General features: G+C 49.4%; 1 protein-coding gene across 1 annotated transcript; it reads right to left on the reverse strand.

Annotated features, from left to right (window-relative positions):
* Positions 1-1,281: 1,281 nt before the first annotated feature.
* On the reverse strand, positions 1,282-17,340 carry LOC123349501 (C-factor-like). Its single transcript, XM_044987659.1, has 6 exons — positions 17,324-17,340; positions 11,608-11,784; positions 10,454-10,463; positions 9,942-10,100; positions 2,413-2,523; positions 1,282-1,404 (listed from the first exon to the last, which is right to left on the reverse strand). The coding sequence occupies exons 1-6, from the start codon at positions 17,338-17,340 to the stop codon at positions 1,291-1,293; spliced, it is 588 nt and encodes a 195-aa protein (XP_044843594.1). The 3' UTR covers positions 1,282-1,290.
* Between the last annotated feature and the right edge of the window lie 708 nt (positions 17,341-18,048).

Raw genomic sequence — 18,048 nt, forward strand, 5'->3', positions numbered from 1 at the left:
GTGAGGGTAGAGATGGAGGGAGGCAGTGAGAGAGAGAGGAACTCCTTAACTGAAAGAGCTAATGGACCTAAACTCAAGAGCAGCTGCGCCCCTGAAAGCTCGCCACCTTGCAGAATGTGACTCCATGTTTGCCAAGGCTCCAGAAGTCTCACTGCCTTCCCTAGTTTGTGTCTGATTAATTTTTAAAAGGATCCCAAGAGCCAATGAAAGACAGTGCAAGAACAGGTCATGCCCAGGAGAAAGTAGCTCTTTGTTACCACCCTCTTATCAAAGGTCTGTGCAGCTGTTGCATGGGGCTGTTAAAATGACACAGGTTTGTTTTGGTGCAGTGCAATTCCCACTGCATCATGGGGCAAAATGACCAAAAATGTGAGAGGACAGGTGCCGTCGACTGACTGTTGAAGGTGCATTTCACCCTAGTCCAGAGGGCCTAATCAAAGGGGTAGGTGGAACAAAGAGGCTGGCAAGAGGCCTTTTGCACTGGAGTTATTTCATGTCTGGAGCAGAGGTTCATGGTCCTGCTGTTCATGTGTGCCCATACTGTGTGCTGGTTTGATTCACATCAGCCTCCCTTTGTATTTCACTAATTACTATAGTCAATATGAACATACCTTTGTATAATGGACAACAATAATGTAAAGGTACATTTTATTTTTCTACCGACACTTCTAATGCTGGTGTTGCTGTTTACCAATAAACTCCTTAACTATCGCTGTGAAACAGCCTGTGTACATCCTCTTTGTGGAGGGATAGGAGGGTGGATATTGGTGCTTCACATTCATGTGTTTCATGTTCCTTTTGTTTTCTTAGTGAGCTAATAGAGATAGAGAATTAGACTAATTTCCTTGTTAAAGCCCAATTTCTGTTGTCTAGGGAATTCCACGCTACCTACCCCGTGCCTGGAGTCTGTTATTCAAGTAAGCTCAGCTGGATCGTGCACAGTTAATTTTGTATCTATAACAGCTATTGTAATACTTTGCTTTTAATATGTCTCATCAGAGGCTCTCCAACTGCTTCACAAGGGTCAGGCAGCATTAGGGGAAACTAAGACTAAGTGATGTGCCCAAGGGCCCAGCAAGTCAGTGGCAGAGCTGTCTCCCCTCTAACTACGCGGCAATGCTTTCCTTTAAAGGAGGTATCCTGAATCCATAACCCAAAAGAGTCCTGTGAGGAGAGAGACTCAGTAACAGAGTTTGGGCAGAGATGTTTATTTGTGAGATGCAGACGGGTGCTGGGGTGTCCTGTGTACACTGCTGTACATGAATGAAATCATTCCTGTAGGCTAGGCTCTCACCATGGCACAGTTCTTTCTGTCCAGTCCACTATGATCCCATGATGTTTCTCAGAGAGGGTGGAGAGCACCTTCAGAATCCCCTGCACGCTGTCCTCCACCGTCAGCTCTGCCTGCAGCGTGCACATGAAAGGGGGAGAATGAAACTTCACTCGTGTTCGAAGCACCCACCCCAGGGAAGTGGGCTCCTGGCCTCGATGGCAGCTGGCCCACACCTTCCTGTGCTTGCTGTTTCCTTCTGGATCACAGCTAGCAAATCCAGGCTGTTGCTGGGGGGGCGGGGGGAGGGGAGTGGGGGTTGGGCAGTAGTTGCCTTTCTGGAAGGAAGGGGGAGCACAGATGTTGTGAACCTGTGTGTGTGTGTGAGAGGGAGATAGGGACTGGAAGAGAATATGATGCTGGACCTCCTGAGGTTGGAAGCAGATTAAGTTCTCGAGGCACAAATAAGAACAGCAGCTAGGTGGCACAGGAATATTGGGGAGGGAAAGGGAGGAACAATAGGACCTGGGGAGTGGGAGGGGGGATTCAGCTGGAGGACATGGGACCCAAGGGCCCATGTGGGATAAGATAGAGAGGGTATATCTACCCTGCATTAGAACCTGCAGCTGGCACGTGCCAGCAGACCCAAGCTAAGGGGTTCGAGCTAAGGGGCTGTTTAATTGTGGAGTAGACATTCAGGCTTGCGCTAGAGCCCCGGTTCTAGGACCCTGCGAAGTAGGAGGGTTCCAGAGCTTGTTTATTTTACAACTACAAAAAGTTTGCTCAAAAGAGGGGAGTTTACTCAATGTTTAGCAGGAGCAAACAGGGCAGTGGGTGCAGGGTGTGTTCAGCTCCAGCAGTGGCTGGAGTGCAGAGAAAAGCCTAATCAGCGGAGACATTATCAGAGCTGTTCATGTGAGAACACTTGGCCAAGGGGATTTGATCTGGATGTCTGAGTCTATCCAGTTTTTTCCTTGTGCAAACTTGTCTCGGAATCAGCAGCAAAGCAATGACACTCTGGTCTGAGCGAATGGCAATAGATGCAATGAGTGACAGTGCCTAACCCCACCCATCATCTCACCCTCACGCTGCCGGGAGACGGAGCTCTGGGCACATCTCTGGAAAGTCATTAGCTGCTGTACCTTGGCAGTTCCCAGCTCTGTTTTCACCCAACCCGGGTGCAGCGCAATGCACAGGATCCAATCTTCCTTGTGTGTCACCGACTGGCACCTTGTGAGCATGTTCAGAGCCGCCTGGATGTGAAGAATGTCCGGAACACAGGCAGAGTCATGGGGGAAGAGAATTAACATGAATTTATGAGTTCCAGAAGTGGCACTTCGACAATCCTTCAACTGCACATAATTGACTTGTGCTGCTGAGAAACCTGCGTAACTTGTAGGCTGCACAGGCCAACTAGCTTTGCCCCTTTTCCTTTCTCCTCCCTTCATAAAACAGGAAAATTAAATGCAAACCAAGGCAAATTAAAGCGCTAGATCAGGTACTGACCAGTGAGGACGGTCCCAAAGCTACAGGTTACTCTGCTACATTAACTCAGCTGGGTCTCCTCGGGGTTATAGTTCTTATTCCTCTCCTTGTTAACAGTGATCATGTGCATATTCCACTCCTTAGAGGAAGCAATTGGTTTGATTCCTAAATTTTGGAGCCAGAGGCCTGAGGTCCCTGAAAGCCACATCCTTCTTCCCCCAGGGTCGGTGCCAATAGGGTGACCAGATGAGATGAAGAAAATATCGGGACACATTGGGGATGGGGGGTGGTCCGCCAGCAGAGAAAAAAAAAAGCCGAGTGCTGCCAACGGAGCGAAATATCGGGACAACCACCCAAATATCGGGACGGTCCCAATTTTATCGGGAAGTCTGGTCACCCTAGGTGCCAACACTAGACTTGTCTTCACTGCAGACTTAAGTTGCGTGTTGCCCCTAACCAGGGTCCCATCAACACACTCACAGACCCTCCACTCAAGCGTGGGGAAGCTGTTAATGCTGGATGCCTGGCCCCTCATGGGGCCCAGACCAAACCCCAAGTGAGCATGACTCTTCAGCTGTTAACGTGCCAGTTCTGCAGCTCAAGTGCTGCTAAGCCACCAATGCCTTCCCATAGTTTCCCCAGTATGCCAGCAAGGACAGACACCATCTCCCACAATCCCCTGGGCAAGTTCATAGAGCAGAGCGGCTTACAGCAGCACAAGGATGCATGGGCTATGCCCTCAGACATCTTACAGCAGCGGTCCCCAAACAGTGGGGAATGCCCACCTAGGTGGTGTGAGGGAATGTTCCAGAGAGTGTGGTGGGGCCCACGCCAGCCACCAGTTCTGCTCCTGCCCTGCCCCCAGCTGCATCCTCAGCTTCTGGCCCTGCACTGAGCCCTGTCTCCAGCCTCAGCGCAGCTCTGCTCCCGGCCCTGTGCCAGCTTCTAGCCTCAGCTCCTGGCCTCAGCCCTGCTCCTGGCCCCATACCCACCCCCCCAACTAGGGTTGCCCACTCTGACTGAAGCTATTCTGGGAGATTTTTTTTCCAACATGACATAATGTCATTTTCTTAAAATAGCCTATAAAAATCTCCCGGATTGCTTTCAATAGTCACTGGGAGATTGATGCCAATTCTGGGAGACTCCAGGCCAATCCTGGAAGGTTGGTAACCCTACCCCCAGCTGCAAGCCCCAACCTCAGCCCCCTTACCCCTGTCTGTGCCATCCCTCCCCCCTCCCCCCGCTCCAGGTGTGTGTGGGGGGACATGGACAGGGGTAAGGCGGGAATGTGACCCTCAAAAGTTTGGGGATCACTTTCTTAGAGCCACACGCGAGTGAGGGCAGCATCACTGGGAACACAGCAGCTTGAGTTTCACAGCTATTTTGCAGTGTGGCCATTCTCACTGGAGCTGGGCTAACTTAAGAGAAGTCACTTGAGTGCAGCTAACTCATGTCAATGGGGCAATGAGGACAGACCCTCTCTGGTGCAGAACTGCCCAGTCTCGTGGATTGTAATGGGCTGAGAACAATCCCTGGTATGTTATCAAGGAAAGAGAGGGGGAGTTTTATGGACACCTTAACTACCTTTTACATCCCATGCCAGGGAAACAGCCAAACACACGCTGCCAGCGGAGGGCTCATTTCTGTCCCCTGCTCTTTGTGGGATGCTCCGAGTGCAGATAGGGAATCCTCTGTAAAAGTGGCTCCAAATTGGACTCAGATCCCTTTATTGGGGCAGGGAGCAGAAATTAAGAGTATTTGGCTGTAAGGATAGTCAGGGTTAAGTCTTTTATGAAGAGGAACACGCTCCGTTTGGGGGGCAAAATGAGCATCGATAATTCAGAATGATTTCCCCACGTTAAGGCTCCTCACACCTTTTTGTCAACTGTCTGAAATGGGCCATCTTGATTCTCACTACAAAAGTTTTTCTTCTCCTGCTGAGAATAGCTCATCTTAGGCCTGGTCTACACTAGGACTTTAATTCGAATTTAGCAGCGTTAATTCGAACTAACCGCTCAACCGTCCACACCAGGAAGCCATTTAATTCGAACTAGAGGGCTCTTTAGTTCGAATTCGGTACTCCACCCCGACAGGTGGAGTAACGCTAAATTCGATATGGCTAGTTCGAATTAGGCTAGGTGTGGATGCAAATCGAACTTAGTAGCTCCAGGAGCTATCCCACAGTGCACCACTCTGTTGACGCTCTGGGCAGCAGTCCGAGCTTCGATGCTCTGGCCAGCCACACAGGAAACGACCCGGGAAAATTTGAATTCATTTTCCTGTCTGGGCACTTTGAATCTGACGTCCTGGCTGGACATCGGGGCGAGCTCCGCAGCACCTGCAACGATACAGAGCTCTCCAGCAGAGGAGTTCATGTTATCTGTGAATAGAAAGAGGGACCCAGCATAGACTGACTGGGAACTCTTGGATCTGATCGGTGTGTGGGGCGAGGAGTCTGTGCTTTCGGAGCTGCGCTCCAAAACACGGAATGCAAAGACCTACGAGAAGGTCTCCAAAGCCATGATACAGACAGAGGATACAGGCAGGATGCAACGCAGCGCCGCGTGAAAATCAAGGACCCCAGACAAGGCTACCAAAAAATCAAAGTGGCAAACGGACGCTACGGAGCCTGCCACCACTGCCCCACCAGTGACCGTGGACTCTGACGATGGGACAGTGTCGACGGCCAGTTCCTCGGTGATGTTCGCAGACGGGGAAGATGAGGAAGGGTTTGTGGAGGACGAGGCAGGCGAGAGCGCTTACAACGCTGGTTTCCCCGACAGCCAGGATCTATTCATCACCGTCACGGAGATCCCCCAACAACCCTCCCCGGCCATTAACCCGGACCCTGAATCAGGGGAAGGAGCAGTCGGTAAGTGCTGTAACCATGTTAACTTTTATTCTTAATATAACAGGAATCTTAACTGTGTGAAAAGGAGGGCTCTCTAGATATGGGGATAGAACAGAAATCATCCTTGGAGATCTCCACGAAGCTCTCCTTGCGTTAATCGAAAAGCATCAGCAGGAGGTTCCTGGGGAGAGCTGCCTTATTGGGTGCTCCGTGGTAGCACAGTTTTCCGCGCGAGGCTTTCATGAGGAACTCAGGGAGCATTGCCTCCCCGAGCACGGCTGCATCGGGCCCTGGTTCGTGATAGATTTCACGCAGCATGCGCTCTCTATCTCCTTCAGTGCCCGTCCTCACAGTGATCTCGCTAGGAGACTCATGCATCTAAGTAGTGGAATTACTGTTATGGTGCGCCTGGTCCAAAGTATTTTTAATAAATCCACGGACAGACGGCATAGCACAGACTCAGCATGCAGCTGCGTGACGAGCGTAACGGAAAGCCAAAGAATCAAATGGACGCTCATGGAGGGAGGGGGGAATGAGGACGCAAGGTATCCCACAGTTCCTGCTGTCTCCGAAAATCATTTGCATTCTTGGATGAGCTCCAAATGCTTCTATGGTAAAACACCGTGTCTGCGTTGGTTCAGGGCACAGCTCTGCAATTTACGCAACCCCCCCCGAACCCGAGAAGTTAAAGGGAAATCAATCCTCTGTTGACTCGTTTACATGTCACCGTATCTTTACTGAATGCTGCAGATAGACGCGATGGTGCAGCACTCAACACCAACATCCTTGCTCCCCCCACGCTATGGATGGCTGATGGTACAAAACGATGGGTATCCGTCCTCATCATCAGCCTATTGGCACATGGGGCAGTGCAAAAGGGCTGGTAACCATGCCGACTAGCATCAGTAAGGTCGATCAAGGGTGCCTGTCCCTAATTTTTGATGGCAGATGGTGCAATATGGCTGGTAACCGTCCTCATCATTGCAACAGGGGGCTGAGCTCCATCAGCCCCCACCCTTCATTGTAAATAAAAGATTCAATTGCCCCTGGACTAGCAGAGGGATGATGGGCTCCTTCATCCACACTCCTTAATGTCCTGCCTGGACTATCATTGCAGCTGGAGGTTTCCTTCCACTCATTTCTCACAAACAAGTCACTGTGTCTTATTCCTGCATTCTTTATTACTTCATCACACAAATGGGGGGACAATGGTATGGTAGCCCAGGAAGGCTGGGGTAAGAACGGAATGAACAGGTGGTATTGTTGCAGGAGCACCCCCTGTGAATAGCATACAGCTCATAATTCATGCAGGATCGGACACAGAGCAGCTGTGCTCTCTGGTTCTATGATACAGTGGTTCTCTAGTACACTTTCCCATAACCTAGGCAGGACTGATTCTATTTTTAGATACCAAAAAGGAGGGATTGACTCATGGAATCATTCCCAATTTTTGCTTTTGCGCCCCTGGCTGCTCGGCCAGGGGCACTTATGACAGCACCAAATGGGGCAGTGCAAAAGGACAGGTAACCATGCCCATCTTATTACCATCTTATTACCAATTTATGGTATGGTAGATGGTACAATATGGCTGGTAACCATCTCTGCTGTCATGCAAAAGCAAAAGCATGCTGCTGTGTAGCGCTGCTGGCCCGCCTCTGTCAGCGGCATCTAGTACACATACGGTGACATACACAAAAGGCAAAACAGTGTCCATGGTTGCGACGCTATGGCGTATGCCAGGGCAATTCTGGGAAAACGGGCTTGAAATGATTGTCTGCCGTTGCTTTCCCGGAGGAAGGAATGACTGGAGACATTTACCCAGAATCCACCGCGAAAATGATTTGTGCCCCAGCAGGCACAGGGGTCTCAACCCAGAATTCACAGAGACAGGCTAGACTCAGTTAATTGTTCGCAAAAATGTATCTTTGCAAGGAATTCACTCCCTGTTTCCCATCTCACAGCTTCCACTGTCTCCAGACCTGCCACAGCATCCCCCTCGCAGAGGCTGGCAAAGATTAGGCGGCGAAAGAAAAAGACAAGGGACAAGATGTTCGAGGAACGTATGGGCTGCTACCTAGCAGAGGCGGACCAGCAGAGCCAGTGGAGGGAGAACGTCTCTCTGTGCCAGCGCTCACACAGCGAACGGGAGGAGAGGTGGCGTGAGGAAGACAAGCAGGCGACTGAAACGCTGCTTGGACTAGTGAGGGAGCAAACGGACACGCTCAGGCGCCTTGTGGATGTTCTGCAGGACCGCAGGAGGACAGAGACACCCTGCAGTGTATCTGCAACCGCAGTCCCCCGCCACAAAGTCCCATACCCCCCTCACCGAAAATAATCAGGAGGAGGGGCGGCCGGGGACGTGAATACTGTCACTGCACCACAGCACAGTGCTCAAGTACCCAAAAGCTCTCATACCGTACATTTGCCGAAGTCCTTCACTTCCAGACTCACAGTAGTCCCAATCCCAGTCCCATCCCCTAACTGTCTACTTAATTAATAAAAATGCTTTGCTGTTAATTACTGTTTCCGTTATGTTTTTTCAAAGAAGACTGTGTTTGAATGGGGGGCGTGGGGAAGGGGGTGGTTAATTGCATAGGACAGTCACCTTTCCCAGGGTACAGACACGGGGGCAGGATCAGCAGCGGGTCACACACACGGTGCAGTCAGTAGGCACCCTGGTCGGTTTTTGGAGGTGGTTTCCAGGATCTGTGTGGGCGGGGGAGATGTGACTTTGCAGCGGGGGAGGGCGGTTACAGATCTTATACAGCGGTCCTTGTCCTGGACCGCTGAGTCACGCAGCTGAGGAATCTGTATCCGTCCTCCTCCACCAAAAGGTCACATATCCCCCCGCACACAGAATTCCATAAAGAGGGATGGCAGGCTCCGTTGAAAGAAGCATTCCGGCATTGCGGACCGCTCTAGGAGCAGGAGCCTGTCATTCCTTGAGTTTAGAGGCGGTCTTTACATCACCGCACACCCTACCCAGCACAGCCTGCGTCCCAGTTTCAACCCTTTCACGAAAAGTCATGAATAAAGAAACCTTTGTTAAGTAATAATGGGACATGTATTTTATTTTTACACGTGTGCTGGAAGTGGGGGTAACGGGGTATGTAACCGAAGAGGAGAGTCAACAGTAACTGGGTAAAGAAACAGGGGCAGGTTCAGCTTCTCTGTAAAGAAACTGAACAGTCACAGGTTACGCTGCTCGCTGCTCGCTGGTATTTGAAGAGTTCCTTGTCGCTGTCCCAGGCGCCTGTATAGGGCTTCATGAGCAAGTGCATTAGCGGGCAGGCTGGGTCCCCGAGGATGACTATAGGCATCTGCACATCCACAACAGTTATTTCGTGGTCCGGGAAGAAACTACCTTCCTGCAGGCGTCTGAGCAGCCCACAGTTCCTGAAAACACACGCATCATGAACCTTTCCCGGCCACCCGAGGTTGATGTTTGTAAAACGTCCCCTATGGTCCCCCAGTGCTTGCAGCACCATTGAAAAGTAGCCCAATTTCTCATCAGCTGACTGTGGAAGAGGTGGACGATAAAGTGCGAGGAGGAGAAAACGGCGATGATCGCAGCGGGCTCCATGCTTGCAGTGCTGTGGCGTCCGCACTGTCACTGACCAGAAAAGTGCACGAACAGATTGCCCGCAGGCGCTTTCAAGGAGGGAGGGAGGGAGGTTGTGATTGACGGTTCAATGACAACACTTACCCAAAACCACCCTCGACACATTTCTCCCCCCAGCAGGCATTGGGGGCTCTACCCAGCATTCCAATGGTCAGTGGGGAGTGCGGGAACTGTGGGATAGCTTCCCACAGTGCACCGCTTCCAAAGTCGACGCTGGCCCCGTGAATGTGGACTCAGAAATTCGAATTAGTGTATTTAGTATGGATACACAAATTCGACTTCATAAGGTCGAATCCACAAATTCGAACTAAGTTGATTCGAAATAGTCTTGTAGTGTAGACAAGGCCTTAATTAATTAGCCTCTTAGAATTGGTTGGGCAACTCCCACCTTTTCATGTTCTCTGTATGTATATATATCTTCTTACTCTATGTTCCATTCTATGCATCTGATGAAGTGGGCTGTAGCCCACAAAAGCTTATGCCCAAATAAATGTGTTAGTCTCTAAGGTGCCACAAGTACTCCTGTTCTTTTTGCGGATACAGACTAACACGGCTGCTACTCTGAAACCTTCTCTTTCCTGGTACTGAATGCATGAATCAGCATGGGACATGCCATCAGGGCGTGTTTGGTTCAGGGTAACTACAGAATTGTCAGATAGGACATGCACCCCACCACCCCTAGATCTCATGACTTGTTAGCAGATGGGCCGGACCTTGGTGCAGCGGTAGGAGATGACTGGAAAGGTGGCCAGCCTGGGGGTGTTCCCGATGGAGCCTCCTATAGTGGACACGTTGATAATGGCCGCCTTGCTGCAGCTGAGCCCTGTCTGGGTGCTCTTCTGCTCAGCCTTCTTCAACAAGGGCAGGAACGCCTGGAGGGAGACAGACTGTGTCCGTTTGTCCTGGCTAATAAACCTGTAATGACAACAAGGACAGATCTCCCACCCGTGACTGCTTGTCCAGCCTCTGGCCCAGAGTAGCTGCTACAGCATAGCCAGGCTACCTGTGTGAGGTGCTGGGCCTCAAAACCTGCATACTCCTGGCCTCTCCTCCTCCCCAGTGTCACCCAAGAGATGCCCTCCATGGCATGTACAGTGTTGGGCCCTCCACGGCAGTTCAGTGGGAGGCAGGCATTGGAACCTCTTCTTCCTTGTCCCATCCCAGCTTCTCTTCCTCCCTGAGGCTCCACGCCTGCCTCTGTCTCAAACCTAATCTTGCTGCACACCTGTCCTGTGCTCCACCCCTCCGCTTGCCCTTTTGTTTCCTCCACCCCGTCCCTGTTTCCTACCTGCCTTCACTGCACCCCATCTGCTAGAAACAGCTTCCCAATTCGCTCTCCCTCATTGCCACCCCGCTCCTCCTTCAACCCACTTCTCAGCCACCACCTGCCAGCTCTAATGTCCCTCTGACACCTGAACCAATTTGTGCCTTCAGACTACAATGCTCAGACCCGCAAAAGTACCTAGGTACCTAAGTCCCAGTTGCTATCCATCAAACTCCCGCTGAACCTTGTAAGCACCTAAGTTTCTGCCTCTGGGCATGCGCATGGCTACTTCACTCTAGGCATCTGGATACCTATCTCCACCTAAGCCCCTCAGCATTTCATGAACTGGGGGGAGATAGGTGTTCATCTGCCCAGAGCACTTGCCAGGCCTGATCCTGGTAGTCATGCTCAGAGGCTGCCTACTAGATTAGTCCTCTTCATAGCCCACCTGGGATGTGGGAGACCAGGGTGCAATCTGTCAGAGGGGGAGACAGGATTTAAACAGAGTCTGTCACTTCCTAGGCAAATGCTCTAACCACTGAGCTATGGGAGGGTTCTGATGAGACATTCTTCCCTGGTGAAGCTGTTCCACTGGGGCTAAATAATAAGAGAGTGATTGGAGAAGGGCGACCGGACCCTCAGGCTCCCACGTGGGTGCCCTAATCACAGACACAGCCGTTCTCTCTCTTCTCTCTCTCTGGCCACTGTGGATAAATACTCAAATAGCCATTGGGCCAGAGAGAGAGGGAGTGCATTTTATTCTCTATATGTTCCCACCTGCAAAGTGCTGGGGCCATCTGTAACACTGCATAAGCATCAATAAATGCTAGGAAACATTTGGATGAGCGTGTAATGCCCTGGCAGCCAACGTCATCAAAGAATCTTGGGCTAAAGTCTATTCTCTGCTACACAAGTGCCACTCCATTAATGTCATGGGAGTGGCACAGGTGTAACTAAGGCATCCCTTTGACTTAGAACATCAGGTCCCTTTGACTTAGAACAGAGATGAGTGAAATTCTAGATCTCTTCAGCTGCTTTTCTTCCCTGCAAACCAAAGTACAAGCTACAAATTCTCAGCTGAAGCCCTGTGGCAGGCAGACTCTTACTTGGGTCACAACATTGGTCCCACAACGTTGATTTTATACATGGCCAACATATCTGCAGCAGTTGCTGACTCCAGGGTGCTCTCTGGCATAACACGAGCATTATTTATCAGCAAATTCAGGCCAGATCCTCCCAGATGGGCCTCAGCTTTCTTTGCAGTGCCTGGATGCTCGCGGGATCTGTAGCTTCTGGAGAGAGTGATGATGGGATTTATTACGAGCGCGGGTTGGTTCCATTCCTGATATTATGTGAAATAAATATGGCTGAGGTTACAGTGGTTTGTGTTGAAGAGAGAGAGATGTCATCCCTTACCAGCCAAGCTCTCAGGAGACACTTGTAGAGATGAGCTTTCGTGAGCTAAAGCTCACTTCTTCGGATGCATAGAATGGAACACACAGACAGGAGATATTTATACATACAGAGAACATGAAAAGGTGGAATACCAACAGGCATACCAACAGGCAGAGTCTACCAACAGGCAGAGTTTATGCATACCAACAGGCAGAGTTTATGCATACCAACAGGCAGAGTCTAATCAATTGAGATGAGCTATCGTTAGCAGGAGGAAAAAAAAAACTTTTTGAAGTGATAATTAAGATGGCCCATAGAAGGTGTGAGGAGAACTTAACATAGGGAAATAGATTCAATTGGTGTAATGACCCAACCATTCCCAGTCTTTGTTTAGACCACAGTTAATAGTATCTAGTTTGCATATTAATTCAAGTTCAGCAGTCTCTCTTTGGAGTCTGTTTTTGAAGTTTTTTTGTTGCAAAATTGCCACCTTCAAGTCTGTCACTGAGTGGTTAGAAAGGTTGAAGTGTTCTCCCACTGGTTTTTGAATGTTATGATTCCTGATGTCAGATTTGTGTCCATTTATTCTTTTGCGTAGAGACTGTCCGGTTTGGCCAATATACATGGCAGAGGGGCATTGCTGGCACATGATGGCATATATCACGTTGGGAGATGTGCAGGTGTACGAGCCCCTGATGGTGTGTCTGATGTGATTAGGTCCTGTGATGGTGTCACTTGAATGGATATGTGGACAGAGCTGGCATCGGGCTTTATTGCAAGGATAGGTTCCTGGGTTAGTGTTTATGTTGTATGGTGTGCGGTTGCTGGTGAGTATTTGCTTCAGGTTGGGAGGCTGTCTATAAGCGAGGACTGGCCTGTCTCCCAAGATCTGTGAGAGTGAGGGATCATCTTTAAGGATAGGTTGTAAATCTTTGATGATGCGCTGGAGAGGTTTTAGTTGGGGGCTGTAGGTGATGGCTAGTGGTGTTCTGTTATTTTCTTTTTTAGGCCTGTCCTGTAGTAGGTGGCTTCTGGGTACTCTTCTGGCTCTGTCAATCTGTTTTTTCACTTCAGCAGGTGGGTATTGTAGGTTTAAGAATGCTTGATAGAGATCTTGTAGGTGTTTATCTCTGCCCGAGGGATTGGAGCAAATACGGTTGTATCTTAGAGCTTGGCTGTAGACAATGGATCGTGTGGTGTGTCCGGGATGGAAGCTGGAGGCATGTAAGTAAGTATAGCGGTCAGTGGGTTTCCGGTATAGGGTGGTATTTATGTGACCATCGTTTATTAGCACAGTAGTGTCTAGGAAATGGACCGCTTGTGTGGATTGGTCTAGGCTGAGGTTGATGGTGGGATGGAAATTGTTAAAATCTCAGTGGAATTCCCACCGCTGCCACCATGTCCTGGTGTCTCACCCCCACTTTGAGCTTGTGGGTTCAAAGATGGGGACCCGCAGGTATTCTGCCACCATGTCATAGGTCTCACCCCCACTTTGAGCTTGTGGGTTCAAAGATGGGGACCTGACTTGGTTTCCCTCTAAACTAAAATTCTAGTTTAGATCTAGTAAGCTGCCACCACTCAATCAGGAAATGTGGATTGAGACACAGTCCTTCCCCAAAATCCTAGGGGATTCCAAGAGCCCCAAATCCATGGAGTTCTTACACCCAATCCCTCGGACAGAGATAAACACCTACAAGATCTCTATCAAGCATTCTTAAACCTACAATACCCACCTGCTGAAGTGAAAAAACAGATTGACAGAGCCAGAAGAGTACCCAGAAGCCACCTACTACAGGACAGGCCTAAAAAAGAAAATAACAGAACACCACTAGCCATCACCTACAGCCCCCAACTAAAACCTCTCCTGCGCATCATCAAAGATTTACAACCTATCCTTAAAGATGATCCCTCACTCTCACAGATCTTGGGAGACAGGCCAGTCCTCGCTTATAGACAGCCTCCCAACCTGAAGCAAATACTCACCAGCAACCGCACACCATACAACATAAACACTAACCCAGGAACCTATCCTTGCAATAAAGCCCGATGCCAGCTCTGTCCACATATCCATTCAAGTGACACCATCACAGGACCTAATCACATCAGACACACCATCAGGGGCTCGTACACCTGCACATCTCCCAACGTGATATATGCCATCATGTGCCAGCAATGCCCCTCTGCCATGTACATTGGCCAAACCGGACAGTCTCTACGCAAAAGAATAAATGGACACAAATCTGACATCAGGAATCATAACATTCAAAAACCAGTGGGAGAACACTTCAACCTTTCTAACCACTCAGTGACAGACTTGAAGGTGGCAATTTTGCAACAAAAAAACTTCAAAAACAGACTCCAAAGAGAGACTGCTGAACTTGAATTAATATGCAAACTAGATACTATTAACTGTGGTCTAAACAAAGACTGGGAATGGTTGGGTCATTACACCAATTGAATCTATTTCCCTATGTTAAGTTCTCCTCACACCTTCTATGGGCCATCTTAATTATCACTTCAAAAAGTTTTTTTTTCCCTCCTGCTAACGATAGCTCATCTCAATTGATTAGACTCTGCCTGTTGGTATGCATACTTCCACCTTTTCATGCTCTCTGTATGTATAAATATCTCCTGTCTGTGTGTTCCATTCTATGCATCCGAAGAAGTGAGCTGCAGCTCACGAAAGCTCATGCTAAAATAAATTTGTTAGTCTTTAAGGTGCCACAAGTACTCCTGTTTTTTTTGCGGATACAGACTAACACGGCTGCTACTCTGAAACTTGTAGCGATGTGGCTGGTTCCTTCAAGCTATCGCATTCAAAAAACTGCATACAAAGTTATTTAGGTTGCAAAGTCAAGCCCTCAAAAGTAAGATTTGCAGCTTTACAATTGTCTGCACAACCTTAATTCTGTTCCCTTGCCCATCTAGCTGTGCACTGAAGGAGTCAGGCAGCCTGTGGAAAAAAACCACAGTGATCATGTAACTAAAGACTGCATCATAATGTGTAAACACAAGCGAGCCAAATGGAGGTTGCACAGGCAATCTCTAATTCTGGCATCTCCTGACTTTCCACTAGCTGCTTTTGCAATCTAATTAACATTCCTTTTATGCAGTTTCCTTTATCTGTAATTTCCTAGGTTGCTTTTTTTTTTTAAAGGAAAAGACTAAAAAAAACCCACCCTCCATTATTTGCACTTGTAACCACCCCACTTCATGATCATCAGGAGGCTTTGAACTGTGAATCTTCAGCAGAAATATCTACCACTTGGGCTACAAGACTAAATACATTTGCTAGCAGCAGGAGAAGATTGTTATACTGGAAGGGGATGAATTGATGTCACCACATTCTAGGGACACAGAGTGGCCCAGGAAGCCTGGTTTGCTTTCTCTCCTCCCCCTACACCCCAAAAGTGTGGGGCTCTTGCCACATGTGGTGTCCCCAGAGAGGGAGCTGCGCTGGTGCTATGTATCAGATCAGAGGGATGGTCAGACAGGGAGCCCAGCTGGCTCCCTCCTATCCCCTCCCCACCTTGCCCTGCTACAGCAGCTCAGGCATCTCCTGGTCATTTGGCTGTGAACCCCCTGTGACGTTATTGATATAATCTGGGACCATATAGAATATGGTTGCAACCAAGGTCCTGTAGTGGCACCAAATCTTATGTAAAGGGGGTCATATAAGATGTCTAAGACCAGGTTATGGGTTGCTGGTTATGATTATGGTGTCTATATGTATGTATCATTTTGTAGTTGAAGTTATGAGCATTGGCTCTATACTGTCTGTATTTCAAATTTGTGCTGTGTTTTTGGGAAACATCCCAGACAAGTTGGTGTTAGCCCTGCCTAGCCTGCTTGATGGCCCATTAAGGACCATCAGCTACACAATTGACCCATTGAGAGGAGGCAGATACGCCTTGTAACTCAGCAAAGTATGCAGGGACTTGCCCATGTGACTCCAGACTCCATTTTGCTGTAAAGCCTATAAAATGCTGATGCCTCATCTCCGTCTTGTCTTCAGTCCTGCTTCTTACCTCTGGAGGGACTGTGCTACAAACTGAAGCTCTTAACAAAGGACTAACCCATCCCAGTGGGGGATGTATTCCAGAGACTTGATTTGAACCTGCAGTTTACTCCATCACTGCTACAAGCCTGAACTAAGAACTTTGCCATCACTGTATGTAATTGATTCCATTTAACCAATTCTACCTCTCATCTCTATCTTTTTCCCTTCATGAATAAACCTTTAGTTTTTAGATTCTAAAGGATTGGCAACAGCGTGATTTGTGGGTAAGATGTGATTTGTATATTGACCTGGGTCTTGGGCTTGATTCTTTGGGATAGAGAGGGTATTTTATTGGGGTATTGGTTTTCATAACCATTCATCCCCAGGACGAGTGGCACTGGTGGTGATACTGGGAGACTGGAGTGTCTAAGGAAATTGCTTGTGTGACTTGTGGTTAGCCAGTGGGGTGAAACCAAAGTCCTCTTGGTTTGGCTGGTTTGGTTTGCCTTAGAGGTGGAAAAACCCCAGCCTAGGGCTGTACTGCCCTGTTTAAGCAATTAGTCCTGAATTCAAGTATCAGAGGGGGAGCCGTGTTAGTCTGGTTCTGTAAAAGCAGCAAAGAATCCTGTGGCACCTTATAGACTAACAGACGTTTTGCAGCATGAGCTTTCGTGGGTGAATACTTGCATCCGAAGAAGTGGGTATTCACCCACGAAAGCTCATGCTGCAAAACGTCTGTTAGTCTAAGGTGCCACAGGATTCTTTGCTGCTAGTCCTGAATTGGCACTCTCAGTTGGGTCCCACCAGAACCGCATCGTCACACCCCCACAGAGGGGAGATTGGGGGGCTGACTCTGGGGAGGGAATCCCACCCCCGAATGCCCTGGCTGATCGCCACAAGACGTGAGTTGAAGCTCTGATTGAGGGGACAGATTCCCGGAGTCAGACTGGGGCTGGGACCTGCTGCTAATGGGCAGTTCTTTGTGACTCTAGGAACTGCAGTCAGCTGTGTCCCTTGATCAGCAGGGGGTGGGGGGGAGCAGAGAACATGCCCTGGGCTGGTTGTAAGGGCAGCGAGGTAATAGGCTGGCTGGGCTTTGCCCCAAATGCTCCATTCTTTCACCAGGTGGCACTTTTCTGCTGGCAAAGGGAGACGTAGGATTGTTGACACACTGGTGCAGCTGGCAGTTTGCCCTGCCCAGAACCCCTAGCCCAGGTACAAAGGCACTGTTAAAAAGAAGCAGCCATACGCGTAACCACTGGCAGGTGTGCTGCCAGAGTCTCTTTCTGAGAGCTGGGTGGGGACCACAAATCTGGCCAGGGAGTTGCCAGTTACTTGTGCACGTGAAAAGTTAATGGGAGGCAGATCCTCAGCTAATGTAAAGTGTCACTGTTCCACGGCAGTCGCTGGAGCTATGGCAATGTACCCCACCTGACCTGAGGATCTGCCCCATACGGCACCCCAAGAGAAATGTCAGGCAAGCGATCCTACTCTATTATCGTTAGACTGTTCCCGCAGACGCTAGGCTTGTGGGAGATTTAGTTTGTCTTCTCCTCTCATAGCAGTTCTCACAAAGCTGAGCATAAGCCGCTCCTGCTTCCATTGGGTTCTGCGGCAGAACTCCCCTTTGACATAAAGGCAGCAGAATCTGAGCACAGATTACCAGATTAGGCAGGCAGCCTCTGCAACTGAGCCTACCTTGGTATCCCTAGACCTTTGCCTCTTTCACCCATCGAGTGGCAGGGAGGCAGGGCAGTGGTTTGACAGATGGGTGCGCAGGAAATGCTGAGGGCCCGTGAGCAAGAACCACGTGGAAAGGGGATAAAAGTAGCACATGACAAAGTTCTGCCCTAGCTTGGGCTGTTACTGTGGGAACATTTGTAGATTTACTGGGGCTATAGACTCTGCACCATGCCTGTGTGGGTAGACAGAGAAAGGCCCATTGTCCCAGTGGACTCAGGGAATGACCAGACATTGGTGCAAAGAACTGGTCTGAGCTGAGCTCCTTCAGGGGATGGAGTTTGCACAGGTCCCCTGCATGCACAGGAAGTCCTGGTCATTTGACTGTGAACCCCCACAGGGGCCTGACTCTGAGGAGAGAGCCCCACCCCTGAGCATTCAGGTCGATAGTCACAAGATGTGAATGGAAGCTCTGACTCTA

The sequence above is a fragment of the Mauremys mutica genome, chromosome 14 (assembly GCF_020497125.1).
Source record: "Mauremys mutica isolate MM-2020 ecotype Southern chromosome 14, ASM2049712v1, whole genome shotgun sequence".
Taxonomy (NCBI): domain Eukaryota; kingdom Metazoa; phylum Chordata; order Testudines; family Geoemydidae; genus Mauremys; species Mauremys mutica.

Coding starts and splice junctions, on each gene's coding strand:
- LOC123349501 (XM_044987659.1), bottom strand. Junction 2,524..9,941: donor TCTCCTACCGCTGCACCAAG/GTCCGGCCCATC, acceptor CTTCACATCCAG/GCGGCTCTGAACATGCTCAC. Junction 1,405..2,412: donor CAGAGCTGGGAACTGCCAAG/GTACAGCAGCTA, acceptor TGCACGCTGCAG/GCAGAGCTGACGGTGGAGGA.